At 40.5% G+C, this 26299-nt stretch overlaps 2 protein-coding genes across 4 annotated transcripts in view; one reads left to right on the top strand and one right to left on the bottom strand.

The window, feature by feature from the left end:
- Positions 1–1050: 1050 nt before the first annotated feature.
- Positions 1051–22368, bottom strand: LOC129738318 (zinc transporter ZIP13 homolog). Of its 3 annotated transcripts, none has more exons than XM_055729509.1 (4): positions 21840–22368; positions 8721–9268; positions 2375–2932; positions 1051–2308 (listed from the first exon to the last, which is right to left on the bottom strand). In XM_055729509.1, the coding sequence occupies exons 2-4, from the start codon at positions 8932–8934 to the stop codon at positions 1974–1976; spliced, it is 1107 nt and encodes a 368-aa protein (XP_055585484.1). In that variant the 5' UTR covers positions 8935–9268; positions 21840–22368; the 3' UTR covers positions 1051–1973. The 3 variants fall into 3 exon arrangements, with proteins under 3 accessions (XP_055585484.1, XP_055585491.1, XP_055585478.1); XM_055729516.1 differs by lacking the exon at positions 21840–22368 and adding an exon at positions 9967–10071; XM_055729503.1 differs by lacking the exon at positions 21840–22368 and adding an exon at positions 9409–9625.
- A 1272-nt stretch (positions 22369–23640) lies between these two features.
- The window catches only part of LOC129738307 (M-phase inducer phosphatase 2-like), a 390510-nt gene continuing 387851 nt past the window's right edge, over positions 23641–26299 (top strand). Inside the window, exons 1-2 of the mRNA XM_055729495.1 lie at positions 23641–23841; positions 23947–24463. Coding sequence (XP_055585470.1) covers positions 24025–24463 — 439 coding nt within the window. The 5' untranslated portion in view covers positions 23641–23841; positions 23947–24024. The remainder of the gene's footprint in view (positions 23842–23946; positions 24464–26299) is intronic.

Genomic DNA, 26299 nt, shown 5'->3' with positions numbered 1-26299 from the left:
GTGAATCTCCTGTCTGAGAGTCTAAAAGAGGAAAGATATTACTGAAAGCGGATTCGTTAATGAGCATGTCGTGAAGCGCACTAGAGCGAGTATGACCTCCCGCCACAGGTGTAGGTGGGAGTATATCATGACTCATCCCATCGCCTAAACGAGGATTTACCAAACAAAGTTGTGCCACACATGGATATACGGTATACGAAATCTTCGAAACAGCAGATGAAATATTTCGGAATAATGGCAAACAACCCTAAGTTTTGGGACACCAGTCAAATACTTTTGAGAGAGGGTATCGAAAGAGGTGTCGACTATTTGGCCTATGCCGAACTGCAATGAGACGCATCAAAACACACGCATCATGGACGCTTATCCACGGCTTTCAGATCAGTAATTGGGAGCGGTAAACTTCTACCTGACGCATTTTTTTCGGGCCATGGGTGCTATAAACAATACATCCACTGGTTTGAGCTCAACAGTTCCGCAACAGCACGTGCAATTTTGATTTGCCCAGGTTACTCTGAACGCAGAGAATGCTGTTCCGCGACGACCTTTTTGTTAGAACTGGCGGAGAGCTATTTTCAGAATCGTTAACTACAGTGGGCCTTATTCTGCGACGCGAATCAAGTGACTCGGAGTTACATTAGTCGTAGTCACGTGACTCTAGTCGGGGTATTCCGAGAGACGACTCACTCACGGTGACTAGTATGTAATGAGCGAAGAACTTCAGGCGTAAAGTTCACAGCTGATGTAACGCCTAGAGCCGATTCTGGGACCGGTTCTGTGGAATATTACATACGTCGAACTGCTGACATTGAGCCTTCCAGAAGATGATTGAGTTCGTCGACTTTACCGTCCTCCTAGCCATGAGTTCATCAAGAGAGGTCGCAAGGCTTTTAGCCTCGAGGACGATAGAATCCGGCTCACAAAAAAAAACGAGATGGTGACGATTATCAATTTGATTTCGGACTCCGAAGTTCGTCGGTGGAAGATCATATTTCCAAAACTCATGGATTCGGTGATAAACACTGCGGTCCTGATTAAAACAAAACTAACTTGAATCTTTGCTTTAATAGTTTCTTCTATTTCGACGTCCTAGACAAAATTTCTCGCTAGAACGACCTTTGAACAGAATTTAAACTTATCTAATACTACTAGCACAATAATAGAAAGGATCCAATCACGATCGGTTGATCTATTAGCACAACATACCAGCGCCTGAGTCCTCGTTAACATACATTCACATACATTCATGTGCGCCATGCGCACCACCTCTCTATCCGTTCACGAAAGACGAACGGAGGGATCACGAGAGAAAAAAAAACAATAGAACAAAAAAACTAAATAGTAATCACTAAACGACTACGAACCTAAATGTCTTACGTAAATTCAAAATCTTACTTCATTGCTGTTTAGTTTTTAACCTTTTTGTTGTTGCTGTTGGTATTGATCAATTTGATATCCACCACGTTTTGAGTTCTTTTATCGATTTTAAAATCCAAACTTCACTTACCTATCACACTTATGCGTTCCATTTGAATGGCATGGTTTGCATTTTAACAATCGTACTGCCGCCGTTTGGTCAACACACTTATCACAAAAGGGAGTCTATTATCCTAAATTTGAATTCAAATTTAATCATTCATTTTATCATAATGGATAATGTCCTCTTGGTTTGGTTTTCATCTAACCTAGTTAGGGGTTGTTAATAATTTGATTTTTGCATTTTTCTCCAACGGCTTTTTCCTCCGTCGAGAGGGTTATAATATGGCATTGGTTACCACAGGTCCCGGGGACCTGTGCGACAACGACGACGATAATAGTGATGATCTGTCCAAGGATACGGTAATAACGGTATCGCAGATCAGTCCGTTTTTCATGTACAAGGGGTGGGAACAAGGAATCCACGGGACTAGACAGGGACAACCGACAACAGGAAACGGAGAAATTCATCCGATGGTTTGCCATTTTTCAGGGTTCTAATGTTCAAGATACACGGTCATAAAACCCATCAGCGCAATGCCGAGGAGTAGAGCGCCAAACTGTTTGAACGATTCCCGTGGTTCACTTTCGCTCAGTAAATCCGGCAGGACGGTAACGAGGGCAATGTGCAGAAAACCACCGGCCGTGAAGGGCATGATCCAGGAGGTTCGCGCCTCCATGGCCGTCGTCGCACCGCTTCCTCCGATGGCGACCAAGGCGCCCAGCAAACCAGCACCAGCCGTCAACAGTTGAGCTTTGGCCGCATCCCACCGGCTGAAACCGGAACGCAGCAGGATAGCGAAGTCGCCAACCTCATGCGGGATTTCATGCACTACAAAGCGAGATAAAAAAAATTATGGTGATTTTATTTAAAGAATAATAAACAAAACTAACTTACACAAAATCGCAAACGTTGCCAGGACTCCATGTCGGAATGACACCAAAAATGATCCGGCCACCGCTAGTCCGTGGGTGAAGTTGTCGATCGAATTCGCTAGCAGATTCAAATATCCCGCAACTTTTTTCGCTCCCGACGCTGAACCGGATGAACCTGTCGACGATGCTGAATCGTCTCCGGCTTTGGCCGCCGCCAGGAAGCACCCATTAGGAACATCTTCGATATCACAAGCACCACCTCCGCCTCCACCGCAGCTTCCCACGAAGCCTTCGGGCAGTTTGCCGCCACTCTTCCGCAGCAAACAGGTAGCAATCTCAACGCACCTCGGCTGGGGATTGTTCTCGTCGGCATTGGCATATCCGGAGAATATTTTCTCGACGATGGTGAAAATCAGAACCCCGGCCAGCACCCAGAGGCCGCTGCGCATCGACGGGTGCCCGCCCTCGGTCGAGTTCAGGTCACTGCCCCAAGCCTCGGGCAGCAGGTGCAAAAATACGTCACCCAACAGGCCACCGACGGCGAAGCTGAGCAGCACTTTAAGTGTTTTCGATTCGGCAGCTGAAACGAAGCGATAGTACTTAGTAAGTTATGAGCCGGTTAGATAATCTTTTATACAGTTGTAATTGTAGGTGGACTTTTTCAGGGCCCAAGTGCAAATCAAATAGGGCAATAAAGGAGACAGCAGCCGATAGGATCTGGATGTGCTCCAGCACTCACGTACAGCCCGATAGCAATCGCTGTGACCTATCTGCTCCTGCCATTAGATAATGGCAAAATTATTGGATGGTCCGAAATGTTTATGGAATACCGCACCGCGACAGAGATACGGAAGGCGGCGATGTGGTTGGTCTTTTGATGAAAAAGTATAGACCGGTAGCAAAATGATTTATGGCAGCTGTGGTGTGAGCAGTGATCGGATCTAGCCGAAGGAAGAATTGTCACCACTTCAGATTGCGGTTGTCTTTGGTTTTTTTTAGATAATTTTGTATAGTACTAGAAAGTATTTTTATGAGTAAGTATATTTACTCAAAATAACTAGTGTTACGTCAATAAAAGTACCACTGGAAACGAAAAGATATCTCATTGATTTTGACCCGTTTTCATTTTTCCTTTTTTTAATTAAAACAGCCGAAGTCTCAATCGCAATAGGCAGTAGCATCCCTATTCAGTTGAAGTCTCGATAAGCTGTATCTGACATTCACAAGCAGTAGTCTCAATCCGACTTCAATTTTCTCAACCATCAAAAGCTTCGGTCAGCGTTCACTTTTCTATCATTTATCTATGTTTTCAAAATGGTTATGATTTTGACCCAAAAATCATGAAAATTAAAAAAAAACTGATTCTATACTACTAGAACTGGTGCAAGAACGTTTAACGACAATTACGTTGTTAATTAACCTAAAAGCCTAACTCATTTCAGCAGTAAGCGATAAAGTTTTTGAACCTTTAGCTCACATTTTCACCATCTATTCGTTTCTGCTACACAAAGTGTTCTAGCTTTGACCTTTCCTCCTATCAATTTTCATTTCCGACTTAACTACTCTCTAATTAGAATTATAATTTGCCGATATGCCATGAACCTCAATAAGAACATAATTATTTTATTATCATAATTTTTCGTCTAACGTCTCACATAGTTCCCTAAATTCAAGAGGTTCATGGCAACCGTTCTCCAATTTCTCGACATCTCACATTCGCCAGATCACGCTCCACTTGGTTTAACCACCGGATTCGTAGCGAACACCTGTTTTGCAGGACAGTCGTCCGGCATTCTCGCAACATGTCCCACCCAGCGTATCCGGCCAGCCTTCGCCACCTTCTGGATACTGGGTTCGCCGTAGAGTCGCGCGAGCTCGTGGTTCATTCTTCGCCTCCACAATTTGTGCTCCTGCACGCCGCCAAAGATGGTTCTTAACGCTCGTCTCTCGAATATTCCAAGTGTGCACAGGTTCTCCTTGAGCAATGTCCATGTCTCGTGCCCGTAGAGGACAACCGATCTCATGAACGGTACAGGTGTATAGTTTACACTTCGTGCGAGTGCTAAGTCTTCTCGACCGCAGCTGCTTGTGGAGTCCATAGAAGGCACGACTTTCGCGATTCAATCGCCGCCGGATGTCATGGCTGATTTTATTATCTGCGGTTACCAGTGAGCAGAAATAGACAAAGTCGGCTATCTCCAGCTCATCGCCTTCAATATTGACCTTGTTATTACTAGATAAGTCTTTCTCGGATTCGCAGGCCATTATATTTTTCGTCTTGGACGTCAGGATAGACCATCGCCTTGTAAAGGCCATCTGCGTGATTCAAATGCCGTTCTCGTCCATGATTTTCTATAGCTCGTCCCGGTCGATCGTATCGTATGTGGCTTTGGTGTCGATTTTTGAATGGTGAATCGATGAATAAATGGTGCGTAGGGACTTGGTGTTCACGGCATTTTTGGATAATTTGCCGTAGTTTGAAGTACATTCATGAAGCCGGCCTCATGACTCCCCACGAATCTTTTCGCTTGTGGCGTTAGGCGGTGGAGTAGGATTCGGGACAGCACTATGTAGGCGGCATATAGGAGAGTGATAGCTCGGCAGTTCTCACAATCCAGTCTTTGTCTTTGTACGTCTCGGTGGTCGAGTGGTTAGCGTGGTACGACGGTAATCGCTGGTCCACTGATGGCATGGGTTCGATTCCCATCTCGGTACTGGGTGTTAAATGTTAATCTTAAGTTTTCCGCGTCATATATTCAGTCTGTAAAGCCTAAATCGGCTAAGACGGTGTATGTCTTTTTTAATTTGCCGCCCTGCTTGTAGATGTGGTATATTACCTCCTCCTTTCACTCTTCTGGTAGCTGTTCTGTGTCCAGATCCGGACCACCAAACGGTGTAGGCAATCGGCCAACTTTTCCGGGCTCATTTTGATGAGTTCAGCTGCGATGCCATCCTTCCCGGCCGACTTGTTGCTATTCAGCTGGCGAATGGCTCCATCAACTTCACTCATCGTTGTGAGTGGCTCCTCTAATTCATTGGCTACGCCGGCGATGTATCTTTCCCCACCGTCTTGGTCTCCTGCATGTACTCCGTTCAGGTGTTCTTCGAAGTGCTGCTTCCATCTTTTGATCACCTCACGATTGTCCGTCAGAATGCCCCCGTCCTTATCCCGGCACATTTCGGCTTGCGGCACGAAGTCTTTGCGGGATGCGTTGAGTTTCTGAAAGAATTTTTGTATTTCTAAGGAACGATGCAGCTGCTTCAGCTCCTCGAGCTCCTCCTCATCCAGGCGGCGCTTTTTCTCCGGGAAAATTTGGATTCGCTGTCTGTCTCTTCCGCTGTCGGTGATTTTTCACGTTTCGAAGGGTCCGTCGAGTTCGTTCCACATGCTCGATGACGTTCCCCGCAACATTGTTGATGGCTGTCTTGATGGTATTCCAACAGTCTTCGAGCCAGTCCTCGTTCACCTGTTTTTCACTACGTATAGTTTTGGGCGCATCTTCTCCATCACCAGATAGTGGTCTGACTCGATGTTGGCGCCTCGACAGGATCTGACGTCGATGATGTTCGAGAAGTGCCGGCTGTTTATCAAAACATGATCGATATGTGATTGCGTTTGGTACGATGATCTCTAGGTGTACTTGTGTGCGAGGCGGAGCTGGAAAAAGGTGCTGCATATGGCTATTCATTTGGAGCCGAAATTGATAAGTATGAGGCTATTTCCATAAGTTAACCCTTAAATCTCATCAGCTGCACCCATAGAAGAGGTTGCAAAAATCTAATGCCAATTAGGCAAATCTCTGTTCCGAAAATACGCTGAAAAGTTTATTATGCCAAAGATGACATGTTTGAAAAAGCACTACTGGCATAAGGACTCAAGCTCCCAAGCAAAATGATTCATGACCACTACATTCAAGCGAACCTGGAAAACCATTTTATGAGACTTTCATCCTATTGGATAATTCATCCAAGAAACAAGAAAATAAAAAAAAATCTTAGTGCCGTAGGGAAGTGAGAATCGAACTCTAAACACCATTTTCATATCGTCTTGCCAATCCGACATGTCAGCTTTCTGCCGATTAATCACTAAAAAAACGCACAACGATGGCTTCCTGGCGTTTGGCCTCATTTCAAGGTACCTAGTCCTTTGTCTTGTGAAGAAAACGGGAATGGAAAAGGATTCCCATTGAATGAGAACTGTGTTTTGCTTACTGCCTGCCTTACATACACACGCACAGCTGGTGGATTGAAATAAAGAAATGAATTATTGAAAGTCAGAATTCAAAATGAGCAAGAAAACCAGAATTGATTATTCAGAATCACAATTAAAATACCGATGCAGATTTCAACAATGAAATCGAAATTAATTACAATAAGATGTGAATTTATATTTGGCATTCGTTTATCGCCACAATTCAAAATAAATGATATTGTTCAAGAATCAGTAGATCTTATTATTTTGGAACTTAGCTTACAATTATTCACCAGTGTTAAAAATTGGTAAAAGCTTCATCATTCTTTAGAAGCGTTGGTCTCATTTTTTTGAAAAAGATGTGGTAGAATGAATCTTAATAATTAAAAACACCGAGAAAATCGCATCCTTCTAATTTTTAACCAATTCACGAAATAACAACTTTTGCGAACAGCATTTGAATTTGTGAAGGATGTCCACGATGAAATTGCCACACTATGAAATTTCTCTAACTTTTTAACCGTTGAGTAGAATTTAATGAAAATTTGGGTGGAATTAGTATTAGTTCATAGTGCATTGTTTACATCCTGCAAGTTTTAAAGTCCTGTGATCAAAACTCGCGGAAATGGAGTCGAAAGAACAGCTCGTGCGTGGTAAAATCTGGCCAGTTCATCACGAGAACAAGGATCTCTCGCATCGTTCCATCGCTAAAACGTTGGGAATCGCGAATTCCACGGTGTCGCGAGTGATTGAGCGGTTCGAGAAACGATTGACCACCGATCGGAAGCCTAGAAGTGAAGGAAAAAGTATTCCGTACAACACCAAAAATCACAACCGCGTAGTTGGGGCTTTCAACCGAAACCCGAACGCCACCGTTCGGGATGCGGCTAAAAAGCTGCACCTAAGCCGAAGTCTTGTCCAAAAGGCCAAAACTAAGGCTGGACTTCGAACGTTCAAGGTACAAAATGCCCCAAATCGCGAAGAGAAGCAGAACAAGTCCGCTAAAACCCGTGCCAGGAAGTTGTACCTCAACATGCTGACGAAAGTTGAATGCTGCATCATGGACGACGAAACATACGTGAAGGCCAACTTCAAACAGATCCCCGGCAACCTGTTTTTCACGGCCAAGCATAAGTTCAGCGTTCCGTAGTATGTCCGCACTCAGAAGATGTCTAAATTTGCGAATAAATTCCTGGTTTGGTAAGACATCTGCACGTGCGAGAAACGGAGTGCACCTTTCGTGACCCAGGAGACGATAAACGGACAGGTGTACCTGAAAGAGTGCCCCCAGAAGCGGCTGCTTCCTCTCCTAAATGCCCACAACGTCCCAACAATCTTCTGGCCGGATTTGGCCTCATGCCAGTACTCCAAGGACGTGCTGAAGTAGTATGCGGACAATAAGGTCAGTGAAAACAGTCGAGAAACTGAAGAAAGTATGGGTTTACATGCAAAAAACGCTTGATTCACAGGTTGTGCGGAATCTTATGGCCGGGGTCTAGGCCAAGGTGCGGGCATTTGCGTATGGACTGTAAATAAAATACGAGTAAATGGTAAATGAAGTTTAAAAGTTATATTTCAATCCCTGAAAATTTAATGGCAATCGGATGAAAAGTCGAATTTTGCGAATCAATTTTGTGTGTGGCAATTTCATCGTGAACACCCTTTAAATTTGGCCAACGATGTGTTTGTTCGCGTCATGGCGGATTGAATCTAACTTTTTAACATTTATTGCGTCGTGTATCTGCATTGCTTAAAACAGAGGTTTACACACAATTCAGCATAATTTTAATTCTAGCATATATGCTTACTCTAGCTTATTAGCATACTAGCATAGCATAAGATGACATCTTACATTGGCTGTTACACAAAGCTCAAATAAGTAGGTCTGGATTCAATACTCATTTCAAGTGCCGCTTTGATTATCTGTAAGACTTACTTCACAACATTAAATAGCCAGTGCCCACTATCTTTTGTGGACTGTCCTTAAAATGTGATTATTAATCCTGAATCGGTAGCCGAGCTAAATTTAAAATGCATCCATAATGTTACAATTTATACTCTCTACAATTCAACCTTGCAAGATATCGAACAACGGATATGAGTTATTCCTCTCTGATATCCCTAAAATTTATCCCAAATCTCTTCTCCAAAATAAAATAAATAAATGAACACTTACGATCATTAAAATCTGTGCCATCCTTGCCGTCCTGGGCCACCGGGATCACCGCCAGCGGCAAGATCCCACTGAACCCGATCAGAGCCGAACCGAGCAGCGAAAAGATCCAGGGGGTGTACTCCATCGTTTTGATGTAGTCCGGCACATAGTGCTCGATCACCTCCCGATAGAGATAGGTGAACGTTTCATCCATCAGCCCGGTGGAGATGTTCATAGTTAGTGGTGTTGCTGTGAGTTTACCTTAGGTTCCCAGAATGTGGGAAAAACTTCGATCTCGAGACGACCGACTCCAGGTACGGTTTCGAAAGTCGTTATACTGCGCGTTGCACCGTTGCAAATTTCAAACGTGACTTAGAGACTAAACTTATGATGTCTTTAGATGTAAGCGGGGAGCGTTGTTTGGGTTTTTTTTTGTTTTCTCAGCAGCTCATTTTCCAAGAAAATGCTCCACAGGTGTCCGGGGAGCGTTCCAAAGGAACGAACTCGATTCTCGGCGCGCTGCTGCTTCCAATTCGGATGGAACCTTTTCTCGACGATCACGACGAAATCTGCAATTGGAAAGGAAATCCGAACAAAGGAATTAGTTAAGCGATCACACACTGTGGTAAGTTAGTTAGTTGGTAAGCTTTGTGCGAAAATGATGAGTTATTGTGTAACAAATTAGAAGCACTCGTCCGCTTGAACTCACTCGGTTTGTGTTCTGGCGCAAACAGAAAAGCCGGACGCGGATAGAGAGGTAGCAGTTGGTAGTTGGTTAGAGAGAGGGTGGAGCTGCCTATGCAATAAACTGACTGACTCGGTCGAGGGTAGAAATACAACTGATCAACAACAAACACAGAACACCCTAGCCAGAGTCATGGGCGACGACGACGACAACCAGACTATTCGCGTTTTGAGCTTGGTGGCGTCGTAGTAAGTACTGACTGACTGTTTAGTAGCTATAGAGTGTGGATGCCCCTGTGCTGCTATCAGCAAATCATATGGAAGCTGTTAGCGTAAATGTTGTAGGAGGAAGCCCGTCGTACTCGTTTGGGTTGTACGACTGACACTTACAACAAAACCGGACATCCCTACATCGATTACCGAATGATGGATGTGTGCTGGACCGGGATTTTTTAGTCGGTACTTTTACCAAACAAAACTAAAATGTTAACTATTTTATTCTCAATTTTATGTTATCGAATCGAGTAACACTGTAATAGTTAATTTAAGATTGAGGCAGACTAATCTAACTCGAGACACTTACGGTGCGATTTCAACCAGTGCACGTACGTTTCCGAACGTAAACAACGACTGTTTTCTTCATTATACCCCTACATTGGAACTTGGGTCGAGGCTTGAACCTGACTCACTATCCCCCTTATTCTGCGCCGCGCGTGAGGTGACGATAGTCGAGTCGAGTCGGAGTCACGTGAGTCTTGTCACCTTAGTCCTGAAGCCGATGTGACAGAGGTTCATGCCCAGCTGACTACTAGATTAGGATAAGAACTCAAAAAGTTCATTCTAAAAGACGTTTCTCACCTAAAGCGACTACTGGAATCGGTTGACTAGGGTGATTCGACTATCGTCACCTCACCCGCGGCGCAGAATAAGGGGGTATTTTTCTGTTTTCTACGCCCCAACAACACACACAAGCACCTCGGTTGTTGTTGTTGTAGGTAGGTGGAAAGTAAACAACCAATCGGGACTGATTTTCATGACGCATTGCAATCCGATGCCGACGAATGCTCTAGGATAGGATAGTAGCGAGCGGGTAGCCTATCATCCATCGATATGCGCACCACGCATATGCATGTATGCACATGCGGTGTTGGACAGCTCGGATCGATGTCTTGACCGGCTAGTGGAGGAAGTTCGGTTTCTTATCAGCAGCACAAATATCGTCGTTCGTCTGGCTGGGGCGTTAGGGAAACTATGAAGGTCTCTTTGTTAGGTAGATAGTGCGATAGTTTTGCTATACGGCGTTCGTGATAAGTATGTACTCCAAATATGCAAAGAGTTGCTTGAGCCTGTTCAAATTTTTAACCCATCTTCTCATTTAAACTCACAAAACACGACTTTCCATAAGGTATCTGAGATGAAATATTTATTCCTTTAAGAAGTCCTTCAAGTGGAAAACATTTATAAATTTTGGAATTTGGCAGAAACTTAGTTCTGAGGCTTAGAAAGTGAGACCTGAGCCATAAATCGTGAGCGTGAGACATGAGATATAAAAAGCAAGACATAAGACCGGTCACACGTTTCACGATTCACCTTTCACGCCTGACTTCTCAAGTCTCACTTCTCACGTCCCACGACTCACTTGTCTCATCATGTCTTAAGTTTCATGACTCACTTTTCATTTCTCACTTCTCCCTTCTGACGTGCTACGTCTTACTTCTTCCGTCTACCCATAACACTTCTTGCGTTATTCATCTCATGTATCACTTCTCACTTTTCTCATCTCGTTTTTCACGTCTCACGTCTCACTTTTCAACTGATCTTGGATCAGATGAGATCAAGATCAGATTTCAGCTAGTTCCACTCGAGATCATTTACCCTGCTCTGATCGCAGGTGTCATGTGTCATGTAAAGGTGTCCACGATGAAATTGCCACACTACGAAATTGCTCTAACTTCTTAACCGTTGGGTAAAATTAAATGAAAATTTGGGTGCATTTAGTTCATAGTGCATTGTTAACATCCTGCAAGTTTTAAAGTCCTGTGATCAAAACTCGCGGAAATGGAGTCGAAAGAACAGCTTGTGCATGATAAAATCTTGCGCATTCAAAAACAAGGATCTCTCGCATCGTTCCATCGCTTAAACGTTGGGAATCGCGAATTCCACGGTGTCGCGAGTGATTAGGCGGTGCGAGAAACGATTGACCACCGATCGGAAGCCTAGAAGTGAAGGAGAAAGTATTCCGTACAACACCAAAAATCACAACAGCGTAGTTGGGGCCTTCAACCGAAACCCGCACGCCACCGTTCGGGATGTGGCTAAGAAGCTGCACCTAAGCCGAAGTTTTGTCCACAAGGCCAAAACTAAGGCTGGGCTTCAAACAAGTCCACCAAAGCCCATGCCAGGAAGTTGTACTTCAACATGCAGACGAAAGTTGAATGCTGCATCATGGACGACGAAACATACGTGAAGGCCGACTTCAAACAGATCCCCGGCAACCTGTTTTTTTACGGCCAAGGATAAGTTCAGCGTTCCGGAGCATGTCCGCACTCAGAAGGTGTCCAAATTTGCGAATAAATTCCTGGTTTTGGAAGCCATCTGCATGTGCGGGAAACGGAGTGCACCTTTCGTGATCCAGAGCATGATGAACGGACATGTGTACATGAAAGAGTGCCTCCAGAAGCGGCTGCTTCTTTTCCTGAAAGCCCACAACTTCCCAACAATCTTCTGGCCGGATTTGGCCTCATGCCACTACTCCAAGGACGTGCTGAAGTGGTATGCGGACAAAAAGGTCAATTTCGCGAAAATGTTCAACACTCCGGGGCTCCTCCCTATCGAGAAGTACTGGGCGATTATGAAGCAGCACCTTCTTAAACGACCTAAAGTAGTGAAGACAGTCGAGGAACTGAATAAAGTATGGGTTTACATGCAAAAAAACAACGGTTGATTCACAGGCTGTGCAGAATCTTATGGGGTTAAGGCCAAGGTGCAGGCATTTGCGTATGGACTGTAAATAAAATACGAGTAAAATGGTAAAATGAAGTTTAAAAGTTATTTTTCAATCCCTGAATGTTTGATGGCAATCGGATGAAAACTCGAATTTTGCGATTCAATTTTGTGTGTGGCAATTTCATCGTGGACACCCTTTACAAACCACGCGAGTCCGGTTGGGAAATAGTTGATGCACCATTTGATGAATGCATTTGTTTACATTTTAAGTATTTAGCCTACTCTGAAAAGGTGATAAGCCTGAGTTAACTTTAAATAGATTTTTTTAAATAACATCAATCTAAGCATTGGCCATGGTACATAGGTAGCGTGTTCAGTTTTCACCAAAAATGTTCAGGTTAAAATCTTCATGAACATTTTTCAAGTAATAAGTATAAAATTCACTAAGAGTAACGGAAATAGTATAATAGAAATTAAATGTATAGGTTTCAGTAAGAGAGTAAAGTAAATACCTACAATCCTCTTTGAAAAAATGCTTTTTATTCAAAGTCTCATGCAATGGCAGAATAGCCTTCTACTCAGCTTCGATTATGGATTTTGAAAGTATCGATAAGAACTTAAATTTTAAGCTGAGTAGAATGCTATACAGCGTTAAAACAGGGCTGAGTAAGCTTTTAAGTAACCGTTCTATTGAATTTTTGGTTAGGTGGGCTATGAGATGACATCAATGTTTGTAGCTTGGCAGGTGAATCGGCTCTTGCCAGTTTAGGTATATAAGGGCATAACGCAAAAGGCGCAGATGGATAGCCTCGAGCCGCTCGGTACCGTTCTGGTAGTAGGGACCATGAATTTTAGTCCTTGGCCACTCGAGGCATCTAGAAGCTTCATCGACGACGCAGTTCGTATGTGTTTTGAATTCCAGCTTACGGTCGAGTATTACGCCCAGATCATTGATGTGGTTCACCCCCGCGTAATGGACTCATCTCCTAAGAAGTACTCCGCGTAAAAAGGCTGCCGTCTTCGTGAGAAACTGATGACTGCACATTGCGTCTTGCGATTTAGAGGCAGGCAATTGATATCGCACCACTGTGCGAATAGATTGAACTGGTTTTGCACGAAATCAATGTCGTTCTGACCGTTTATGGTTTAAAACAGCAGATTTTAAGATCATCAGCATAGCAAAGTTTCGGGCCGTCGAGAAGTGAGGACACATCGTTAAAATATATTAAGAAGATAATCGGTCCCATGTGACTACCTTGGGGCACACCGGAGGAGGCAGAGAACTGGCTGGAAAGAGTGTCTCCTGTGCGAACTGTCAATTTACATCCAGTTAAACAATTGCGGAGCCAACCAAGTAAAGGTCCACAGAATCCAAAGCGTCCAAGCCTACTAATGGCAATATCAGCCTTGCCGCTGCTTTAGATATATCCGCATCCTCTACTACAATTGTGCTTATGCAGAAGCCGAGTGCGCGAAAAATTCATTCTCTCCACATGTTCTGAGGATGTTGAAGCAGTAGCAAAGGTACTCGAGAACTTTTGAGTAAGGAGAGCACTAATTCCGCGATCAGAGTTCGCAGTGTTGCCATTCAGAAACATTTGAGTTGGAATATCAGATTCATTCCGCTGACTTTTGACATGCTTGCAGAACGATTTAAGGTTGGACTCGAGGTTACGTTGTACTCGGAAAAGATCATTTTGGTAACAACGTTTACTAGCTTTTTTATAAGCGAAGTTCAGTCTTCGATGTACATCCTTAGGTTGGAAGGATTTGAGCTTATGGTGATTTCTAAGGGCACATCTCTTCGCCGCCTTCAGTCGACGCAGTTCTTTCGTAACCAGGGAGTCCGCAAATTCTCGGAGTCCTTCGCACGGGGCACGGGGCGGTCGGTAAAGTAATTTAAGATATGCGAAAATATGGCTTCGGTCGCAGCATTGGGATTCAATAGATCGGGTTCAGGTTCCCAGTCGATGGTGACCAGGATATGGTAAATGACATCGAAATCCGCTGTCTTGAAGACGAGATAGAAAAATGTTAATTTTTCGACAGAAGCATACAATCCAGTGACCCCGAGCGAGACCAGTAAAGCTGGATGATGCTGGTCTGCTTTAACAACCGGAGCAGGAGCCAATTCATTGGTCAGTTTTACTTCAGTTCGAGCGGTTTGAAATTTTTTCTTCCGTTGGTGGACCGACGGAATTCATCTTGATCGTCAATGAAAACATATGAGAAGTAGGTAATCGCTTTCTTATATTTATTGCTAAGTATAACACAAGTGATAAACCAGATATCATTATCAGATCAGCTCGATTTGCACCCCTCATCTTCATTATCGAAGTCCACATCTGCCCTTATTGCGTTTCAGTATTTAACTTTCTGTTCACACTTATTGATCGCCATGTTAGGGATTGTTCTACGCTTGTTAGCTGATATTTTAGCTTGTTTTTTTACGATACTCCATGTATGTGAAATATGCTGCAGAAATTGGCCACCTCTACGGGCTTTCATCGCTGAAGAAGTGAAGATCAACCCCAATATACGTAATAGCAACTAGTTCTAAATAATGTCGTCGAACCGTAGACCGGTTCTCAATTGTGTCCAGCAGGCTCTTCAGCAATAGTTCTTCAGGGCTCACTTCGAGCTCAGATTGGCCGGCGATATCACCTGTCCTAAACTCTAACGACTTTACCGCCTGATTGAAGTATGTTAGAGGTCAAAGAATGCTCAAAGAAACGAGAGAGTTTGCAACAAGGTTGCGAAATCTCATGACATTGAGATTTTTTTGAGTGAGATTTTCCCTTTTTGAATCTCAGTGTGATGCTAGGTAATCTCATCGTGAGTATCACAAACGGTTCTTGTCTTGAATGTCAACGCTTTCTCAGACTGAGAATCACGAGCAGAAAAACTACTTTTTGGAAGGCAGAGATGCCATGGAATAATATTTGTGCAAGCTCTTGAACAATGAAACAAGTTTTATAGTTCAGAAAAAGCTGAACATACCACGACTTTTTAAAAACTGTCAGTTATACTTGATGAATGTTAAAGGCCAGTTATACTTTTTTTAAACATTTTTATAGAGAACATACTATTAAAAGCTCAGTACAATCAGGTTGATGATAAGAATTTGTTTTTTTTATTTATGTCTTAAGCAAAGTTGCGAAATCTCGTTCAGTTAATATTTTATCGAGTGAGGTTCTTCCTTTTTGAATCTCAGTGTGAAACGTTAACGTTGATTGTGAATGATAGTTTTGATTTTAAAACATCTTTCTGAAGAATGTATTATCATGACTTGTAAGAATCTGATTATTATATTTATGTCTAAGTTTAATGAAAGTTTTACAGAATTTTTATGACCAAATATCGCTCGTATTCAGAGGATTTAAGACATGCAAGATATGAAATTGTATTTCCTACAGTAATGTACTTTTAAATCTCTTAAAAACGTTGATGCAAAGTTTTGCAATCATGGAAAAGAACCGCAAACATTGAAATGCCCAAGCTCAAAATTCTTCAAAAAACCCCCAATGGCTTAATGTGCTTGCCAGAAAAAAACATCTCAAATCTTCTGACATTACAAGAAACTATAAAAAAATATAGCAAAATCTGAATTGCTAAATATTTGATTATTATAAATATTAACACAAAAAGTACCGCAAAGACAACTAAGCTGGGAAACACTAAAATTCAGAACTAAAATTATAAGGATCCACCGGGCCCTAATTTTACTAATTTAGTATCTTTGAATTACCGAAAGATTTTTTGTCAATTTTGCAGAAAAAAGTTTTACGATTTTATTTATAGCATTTGAGCTATGCTTTGCTTTTACTTGTAGCGACAACCTTAAAAACGAAGTTGAAATTTATAGCTACCTAGAGTTTTAATATAAATGAAGAAAATTGTTTCTTAATCTCCCAAACAAATTAAATTTTAAAATATAAAAATTAAAAAAAGATTGTTACCAACGAATAACCATTCATATTAAAACGCATGGCATCCCAGCTTTTGCAACCGGCTGGAATCGACAACAAGTGAAAAGCATTTATCAACCAAATAAAAAGTAATAAAGAAATATCAAAATTTTCCCTTTCAAATGAAAGCGGCGGTTTGTAGCTTCTATCCTTATGGTTAATCTTTTTTATTTCAATTTAAAAAAGACATTTTAATGATTTTTTATGCATTTTAACGATTTTCTTTTTCAAGAGAAGGAAAGCCGGTTTTATTTGCACCGGTTCACAGATCTTTTTCAAATATTATCTCGACTCGCGTGATGTTTGAAATTCCCTGTGGGAAATTTCTGAAGTAGAAAACATGATCGTTGCTCCAAAAAGTAGGATATGATTTATACCAGCCTATCTAATGTCCGATAAATTCACTTATTCTATTAAGAGCGTTTCCAGAAGATTTATAGAATTCTTAATAGAAAAAAGAATAGAACAGAAATAATAATGTGCCATTGAATATTAAGATTGATCAAATATTATTGTACTACCATTTGGAGTAATTGTAAAATTGTTTCTTTTGTTAAGCGGCCTTACTTCTAATTTTTTGATCATTATCTTATGAGCTTTTAGACACATGCATCAGAGATGAATTGTTCTTTAATTATCATAGCTGGATTTTTTTTAACGATTTTTGAGTACGTTTAAAAATGCCCTTCAAAAGATATTCGTGAAACCCTTGGAAAAAACACTGTTCAATTTTATTAAAAATGGCTAGTTTAGACTGTTAATTGATCATTAACAGCCTAGTACATCATTTTGAAGTGGTTTTTGTGGAATCGGGAATGTTAAGATTGGTTTCGAAAATTGGTTTTCTCTACGGTTGTTCCGGATCTTTTTCAGTCTCTAAGTGACTATTACTGTCAAAAATTCGGCAGAAAATTGCACCACCAATGAGTAGTTTGGAACAGAGAAGGGATGTCAAGGACCAAGTACGTTTAAAAAAAGATCGTTTGAAAAAAGATTTAAATAAAAGTTGAAACAAAGGACAGCTTATCACTGACATCACGGCTTCTATTTTTTCATTTAGTTGATATAAAAAAGTAGGTTTTAATTCTGAATATATTGATGAATTTGTTAGAATACATGATCTTTATTAATATTTCCAAATTTAGATATCCTGCACTCGTACACAACATGCTCTGAAGAAAGGACCGCATGAAATTTGATGACTGTGATCATATTACAGTTCAACATATGTTTTTTTTTTGTATGGCAACAGCCGAGAAAATACAAAAAAACCTAAAAAAATCTGAGTTTTGACCTTTTTTTTGTAAAAAATTCAGCCCTTGAGAGTTAAAACAAATATCGATTTTTCTATTAATGTATTCTATGCTTAGCTAACTAAGCATATTTTACTGATTTCAAATAGCCAGAAAATCGATTAGAAATGTTCGATTATGTTATTGCTTTTATTTTTGAAAACCAACAAAACGTCAACGACTGAATTTTATTTTTTTTTTATTTAAGTCGTCTTGACTATGAAATTATGTTATAAATTGTTTAGGACCAAAGCGCTGTATTTGCAAATAATATTATAAAATTAAAGTGTTGTTCTCAACATTTTTAAGGTAGTGTGTTGTGTACATATACACTTTTTAAAACATAGGTACCACGAGCTTTAACACTTTCGTTTAAAAAAAGTTTCCATAAACTCCAATCATTAAAGCGCTCTTATTTTCTTTATATCAAAGCGTTTGGAGTCGTTCAACTTGACGTGTCGCTAGTGTGAAAAGCTAATCACATTAGGTGTGTTCAACGAAACTCAATCGAAATCAATTGAAACGGATTGACAGTTGCACAGCTGATTTCCCAATTGACTTCAATTGATTTCTATCCGGCCGTTGATTGAACAGCCACTAACAAATACTAACGTACTGGCGCAGTGTTCTCAGATGTCATTTTATATCAGCTTCGTTCGGAATTTGAAAAGACGGTTTTCTCTAGCAAATTGTAATTAATCTATCATTTTGGCAATTTCAATAAAGGCAAATTTTAACCAATACAAACGGAAAATGTCAAAAAATAAAGTTTATCGTTCGACTTGAAGAAGTGCCCGGACCCAGGAAATAACTATCAGTTCCAAACATGAATGCATCTCAAATTAATCCAATTGGAAAACAAATACCTGCAACATGACTCTTCATAATATTATAAAATAAAATTCGTATTATTATTCTATTCTTTTTTATTTTTATTTCTCTCCTCGGTGGGAAGCTCTGAAAACATAATAAAAAAGTCATAGGATTTTTTCACATTACATCCATCACTTTGTTACTTTTCTTCTCAGTGGGGATTTTTACAGCAGCAGCAACGGCACCTCCGCCACTGACTGGATTGAGGGCATCTTTTCTGCTGTCGGAAAGCAGGTGACTTGATTTACACTTTCATTCTACCGCTTGGGTGTATTCCTTCGAAGGTTTTCATCATGGCCTTATTGTTCACTATGTCCTCCTCGGTAATCGCGGTCACGGTGCTTCGACACCTTGACACCACTTACACTGCACAATTCTCACACAGCACCATAAGCATAGCACCACTGCCATCACTTTCACACTTGAAAATTGAAAACAAACAGAATCATCTGTTTTTTGACAGTAAACAACTGCATGTGTGTTAGTGTGATCGAAACCGATGGAAACGAATCCTGCCCTCGGGCTTGATCGATTTCGATTGGTTTCGATCCGCCTTGCCAGGTAAATTTTTTGACGTTTCGGAGTTAGGACAAATGTATGGCCGTTTTCAAAAGCTTTCCAAAAGCTCCCTAACTAATCGAAACTTTTCTATGGAGGACATGGTGTCGCTAGTGTTTGCTTAATAACTCCCATCGACTTCGATTGGCTTCATTGAACGTCAATTCGATTAGTTTCGACCAAAACATTGGCTGAATGAACAGTCATTTACCAATCGAAATCGATTGAAACCAATTTCAATTGTATATTGAACAAGCCTATTATATGATACATTCAAATATTCCATAGATTCGTTACAAATTTAACTATCGTCAAAAAATAGTAGGGGAAAAAGTGGGGAATATAGCTGAAGATTTCTTAAATGGGATTCTTGATTTCTGATTTTTTTCTAGATGTGATGCTCAGTGAATTTCGTTTGACTTCGAAAGCTTTGAGCATCACAACGAAATTCATTGTGCTGCTTAATTGATACTCATCACGGTGAGTATCAATTTCAAATGATTATCTGAAATCTTGCAACTCTGGTTTGCAAGTCCTGAAGCGACATCTAGCGGAAGCCTGGAATGAACACCTTCAAAAGCCACATGAGGAATCAGCTGTTCGGTTGACAAGTCGGGAAATGCCTTATACACAATCTTCTGTGGCGAGTTGGTTAAACTTAAGAGCGAAAAAGTCGAACGGTACCATTAAATTTTCAAAAAGGGATTTGTTTTTGAGTAAAATAGATCAAATTTGAAAGAAGAAGTTTATGGTTTGGACAATTTATTTGTTTGTTTCAAAGTTTTACTTGGTCCTTTATGTAAGATCCTAGGTGTCACGTGAAGGAATTTGGAAAAATTCATTTTTATCTATGTTGTCAAAGGTAGCATTATTTTTTATTTGTTTATTGAATTATTTATGTAATGTTAGTAACAGTTGCAAAAAGTAGTTTTCACTTATACATCTCAGAAAAAAAACTTATCGCTAACCGCGAAAACAGGAAGATAATTTCAAAAGAATTTGGAACTGGAAAATGTTCTTATGTTGCTTATGGTTCATTGTAAGGACAGAATCATTTTGTAGACTAAACTAACCATAAATCAAACATCATATTACAAATTTAAATTGAGCAGTCACGAATTGATAAGCGCAAAACCACTTTTCTCTATTTAGTCACCTAACCATCGAAGCAGCAAAGCCGTTTGCACACATACAGCCATCAGGCTTCCCCAAAACCATCCGAGCAACCATGCCGTTGCCGTTCTTATTGTTGTTGTTTCACAAGCATGCATGCGGCCACGGCATGGTTTCCTTTGTTCGAGAAAACCATTTTCCTCCCCTGGCTTACAACTCACAACCATGATATGCAGCAGTAGAAAAGCAGTAGACATGCGGCGAGCTCACCACAGCTGATAATTTCGCTTGATTGCAAGTCCCAGTAAAGTCAAGTATGACTCGACACCCCGATGAATGGTTGTACTAGTTGTTGTTATTGTTTTTGTTTGTCCAACCATCAACCATTTGGAGCCAGCTCGAAACCATATTTGTCCGCTAAAACCATTCGATGAGGGCCGTGCGCAAAAGCACTAACATTAGCTAGCAGCACTCGGCTCGGTACCAGGTTTGACTTTCAGATGGTTTTCTGACGCGCAAAACTGGTTTCCGATTTGCGTTTTCCGTAGGCCAAAGCTAGAATATGGTTTTCTTTACCTATCGTCACAGCGTAGTTCCACACATTTGTGGTGGGAGATGGTTACACTTTGTTCTGCTCAATCATGGTGATGGCCAGAATCGGATCAGATGACCCTGAGCTTTAAATTTTCTGAACGTTGAACTTGGGAACAGTGCTTATTCCTGAAATTTCAACTTTAAATTTCTTACAACTTTAAGAGGTTTGATTCATAATTAATTTTCAGACGCTAGATCTTTAATTAGATTTCAGAATCGCACTTCAGATTAAGATCTAAGGTTAGATTCATATTCCATTTTCCGATTTAATTTTCGGATTTCAGCTTTAAGATTTTCAAACCGATTTAAAATTAATAGTTTGAACAGAAAACAAAACGAAGATCAATGCTATTGAAAAAAAAATGAAACTTATTTGTATTGTATTTAAAAAAATACTCAAAAGTGTTTCGAAGATCAATAAACAAGAAACCGGTCCGTGATCTTTCGGTTGTTTGTTAGTAGACAAAAAAGTAAGCGCGAACACCGAAAGACTAAACGAAAGGTGCCAGAACCAAAACAAACAATAAAAAAGTCGTTCGTGACGCTTGGTTTAAGTCGTCATAAAACCAGTCAGCTGGTTCAGTTTCCAACATTCAGATAATCGAGTTGGTTTGCCTGAAACCTGATCTAAGCTCATTAAAATTAGGTAGATATGTTTGATCAAATCTATGAAAAACGTCATTCCTGAGACCATTATGACGTCAAATAATCCGAAAAAAACAAGCTGGTTTTAGTCGTTTTAAGAGTGAATGACGTATTGGCATTTTTGTTCATCGAGATATTTAGGCACAATTTATTTTTTATACCTCAAAAGCTAAATTTATAGCCGAAAATTTTCTGCAGTTTAGCGGAAATAAGTGGAAATAAGTCGAAGTAATTATTTTTGAAATTTGAAATTTATTGATTATCAACTTCAACGTAGCCTGTTAGTAGCGGCGCGTAGTGAGCGTGAGAGTTTACTTCAGACATTGGTTGTTTTCGTCGTACGGGTTCAATAATTTCCCACAAGGACAATCTTCTTTATTGTTCATGCCCCTTAATTTACATCAATTTAAACTTGTATGGTCAAGCGTAAGATTAATCCCATTTTAGTTAGTAGTTTTTCAACTTACCAGTAGATATTTCCGATAGACCCTACACACAACTTCTTCCGGAACAACAGCTGTGCCAAAAACTTTCACTTCCGGTTTAGAATTTCGCAGGTAATTTGTCGCAGAACAGGAATTTTGACGTTCGGGATTTGACGAAAAGACAAGACGGAATAACAATGTTATGGGGTCACAGCCTACTTATCGGGGTTTCTTCGGCGGACAAAAGAATTCACTTGGTGGTGCCACTTTGATAAACACAAATATTTATGGGGAGATACTTTTTTTCACCTCCGCCTACTGTCTGATGATGCAGTATCTATTTTTCTTGTATCGATTCGAGCTTTTCTCTCGAATCAATGTTGCTACAAAGAGCGCAACGTGGTTAAGATTAAAAAGCACCTAGCACCATTTATATTGCAAAAATGTTCACTAAACAGAGAAAACACGACGCGATTTTGCGACTAACTGGCCATCACGGGTGGGCGAATGTTTTTATTCCGAGAAGCGATCAAATTTGTCTGTTTTTTCGTTTCCTTTCGCTAAAGAGAGAAAAAAAACAATCGCGAACGCGCGGGAGGAAACCTCGTCTTTATTCGCGGTTTTTGTTTTGATTCAATTTTGTTTTCTGTTTGTCATTCGTACACGTTTAATATTTAACATTTCGAATTGGGTACACATCTGCTTTGCAACCCAGTCGGAAAAATTGGTAGGCGACGCGATGTAGACTTATTTCGATTATTATTGTAGAACACGATTCAGAACAAAAAATTATGGCCGAAAGCTGAGTTTCTGGAAATTCTGCTGGATGTTGATAAAGTTTTTAAAAAATGGATGTCATATTTGTTTTTTTTTTTATTTCTTTTAATTATCGAAGTTTTTGTCGTTTTTTTTAAAATTTATTTCAATTTTCATTTCTGTGATTGTTTGAAATTTTGTATCTATTTTCTCTTTATTTCATTGATGGTATGCTTGTCATTTTTGGATTTTTTTTCATTTTTTTCTTTTTTGTAATTTTGATATTTTTTGCCTTTTTATAATGTTTTTAAATTTTTGTCATTTTCGTTGTTTTTGTCATCATTGTGAATTCCACCATGATTTATATTTCTTTTCATATGTTTGTTGTCACTTTTAGTCATTTTTTGCTGTTTTGTCACTTTTACCGTATTTTGACAAACATTTATGGTTATTCTATTTTAATTTTAGCATTTAAGAATCGTGATCTTTATTAATTTTTTTAAATGTTTTTTCACTTTTGTTTTTTTTTACTTACTTACTTACTTTTTTTAGTTTTGTCAATTTTGTAATGGTTGTCATATTTTAAATTTTGTCAACTTTGGCATTTATCAATTGGTCAACTTGGTGGTCATCGGAGAGATTTGTATTTTTTTTTTCAAAAAAAATCCTAAACATATTCTTTTCACTTCACTATGTAAAATTCGTTGTCTAAAATAAATTATAATATAATATTTTTTGGACAAAATCAACTGCATTGAAAAAAATAAATGGGTTGAAAAAACCTTTGAAGGTGGATCAATTCCATATAGGGAAATATCGTTTTTTTTAGTTTGAAGTAAATCCACATTTTGCAGATTAGCGCTCGACGAGCTAAAAAGATTGCAGGCGGCCTGCCAAATGCGCTATATTGCTATCTCATTTGCGCTCTAGGAAAATACATACTTTCATCGCGTTTACTCATCCAACACAAAATGCTGCGGGAAAATATAGAAAACAGCTGATTTGACATTTAAACGATAAGAAAATCTTCCAATAAATTTCCATATTTCCACGCCATATTGGATTCTTTCCTTGTTTCGTTTCAGTTTACTGCCGGATTTTTTCTCCAACTGCAGCGCCTTTGATCGATCGCGTGGCTCGTGAAATCCTTTTTTTTATTGTTTAAATACAACGTGTATTTTGTTACATCGCTTTTTGAAAAATAGCAGTTGACGGCGCGAGTGATTGTAGAATAGTGTTATTGATGTAGAAATGGTGTGATCGTACAGAGCCGAAAAACTTGCAGTTGGTGAGTAGACGAAAAAAAAAATTCATGGCCACCGTTGGCTTTTCTGAATATTTTTTTCATTCTCAAAACTGATGAAATTTTTACCTAACTTTCCATTTTTTCCAGCGAGTGAAAAAATACAAGAGGGCTCCGTTTGCTTGCGTGTTTAGAAATATATAGAGAAAAAAAAATTAAAAAAAGAAAATGTGCGACTTATCCGGATCCGGTCCAAACCCGTCGTCGATTTCGGTTCCGCCGGGAGATTCGACTCCGTCGTTCGTGCGTACCTCGTCGAGTGGTTCGGTCGAATCGGACCTGAACGGATGCAGTTCGTCGGTTTCGTTGCAAAGTTGTGATAGTGGGTTTTGTTCTTCCGGCGGGATCGATAATTCGGTGGAACCGTCATCATCGTCTTCCGACTGTTACTATCGGGAGCAGAAAGCTATTGGGACCAGTTCTGTTGAAACGCCGAAACTAGTAGTAGGGCTAAACCGAAGCAGGCACCAGAGTTTGTCCCGGGTGCAGAAAAGTTCTGCAAAAGTTTTCGGTCTTTCTCCGGTTTCGGAAATTGCTGTTAATCTCAAAGATGCTACCCTGGATACTCCCAAGAGTCGCCGCGAGGGCGAGCGTGGCAAGACCAAAGGTAAGTGGATTTTTCGGCTCTTTTGTCACTGTTCGTGAAATTGATCCTGGAGTTTTTCAGCAAGAATAACGCCGGTTTTATATTGCTTCAAGCTCAAACTGCAATTTATTGGCATGTTAGTAATTGAATTCAAGTTAGATAATTTTATGCTTACAATTTAATCTCCTACTACAATTTGTATTTCACGAACCAAACTTCGGTTAATACGCTCCGTTTTCAACTAGAACTATACAAATATTGTTTATTAATTTGGCAAATAAAGATCTTTAAATATAATACTTGAAACGTGCTGGTACTCTACAATGACGATTGTAAATAATGACTTGCAAAATTTTCTGACAACCTATCTCGAATATGCGGCGTCGCGACGCCTCCTTATCACTGTTATCAAATTACTGTCAAAGCTGTTTCTGGGTCGTCCGAGGGGCTAGCTTGTGCACAACATCCTCCCCCGCATGTCGAAAGAACGTTCCGTTCGGCGTCATGTTCACTTTACATCCAAAAGCGCAAGTTTAGTACAAGGACGACTCAAAACTCCACCGCTTATCTGTATATCTGCCATCCGGGATACACCGTCCTTTCCTGGATACATCTTAATCACTCGACCCCTGATCCATCGGTTACGCGCACCCTCATCGGCAATTACTACTAACTCCCCATCATTGATTGGACGAACATCTTCAAACCACTTTGTTCGTCTTGTAATGGTCGGCAAATATTCCACCACCCATCGCTGCCAAAAGATTTGCAAAACTCGTTGAATAAGGTCCCAGCTACACCTTATAACCGTTCCCTTCAGGATAGGCCTTTTAACACCCTGCCGTACTCCTTTGGACCCCAACATCAAAAAATGGTTGGGGGTTAAAGATTCCTCGTTTTCCGACCTAATAGGGATGAATGTCAGCGGTCTAGAATTTATCATATGTTCAGCTTCAATTAGAACCGTTAGGAAGGATTCTTCATCGAATTTATCAACCGTAGGGACCGATTTCAAAGCAGTTTTTACGGATCGGACCATCCGTTCCCAACATCCGCCCATGTGGGGTGCCGCTGGTGGTATGAAATACCATTGGGTTCTGGTGTCGGTGAATGTACTACCCAGCTCGTTGTTGATCGCTTTCAGTTCCGTTCTAAGTTCACGACTAACGCCTAGGAAATTTGTTCCGTTGTCCGTGTAAATCTCCTCAGGAGCTCCTCTACGTGCGACAAATCTACGGATAGCTTTTTTGCATGAATCGGATGACATGTTGGCAGCAACTTCGAGGTGAACCGCTCTCAAAGTCAAACAGGTGAAGAGCACTACCCATCGTTTGACCGCTTTTCTTCCTATTTTAATCAGATATGGTCCAAAGTAGTCGATTCCGGTAAAGGTGAATGGACGTACAAACGGTGTGAGTCTTACGCGTGGGAGCGGACCCATTTTCGGCGCTACAGGTGACGCTTTGTAGACTTTACACCATTGACATGCTTTTTTGACTTTCTTCAACTCGACTCGTAGTCTCGGTATTCTGAATCGTTGCCTAAGCTCATTGACGACAGTTTCATCATTCGCGTGCCCATAATTTCGATGATACCAATCCAGTACAAGGTAAGTGATCCTATGATCTCTGGGTAGGATGATCGGGTACTTAGCATCATATTCCATCCAATCAGCCGCCTGCATTCGACCATCTACGCGAATCACACCAAACTCGTCGATAGTTGGGCCCATGGAAGATATGGAACTAGATTTTGAAATCTTTCTCCTGTTCGGAACGCTCGTTTGATTATTATGTCGGAGTATATCTACCTCTTTCGGAAAGGAATCATTTTGTGCAATTCTCCACAATGCACGCT

Source organism: Uranotaenia lowii, chromosome 1 (assembly GCF_029784155.1).
Source record: "Uranotaenia lowii strain MFRU-FL chromosome 1, ASM2978415v1, whole genome shotgun sequence".
In the NCBI taxonomy this organism is placed as follows: domain Eukaryota; kingdom Metazoa; phylum Arthropoda; class Insecta; order Diptera; family Culicidae; genus Uranotaenia; species Uranotaenia lowii.
The sequence above is the reverse complement of the archived record's forward strand: the minus strand, read 5'-3'. Positions and strand labels throughout refer to the sequence as shown.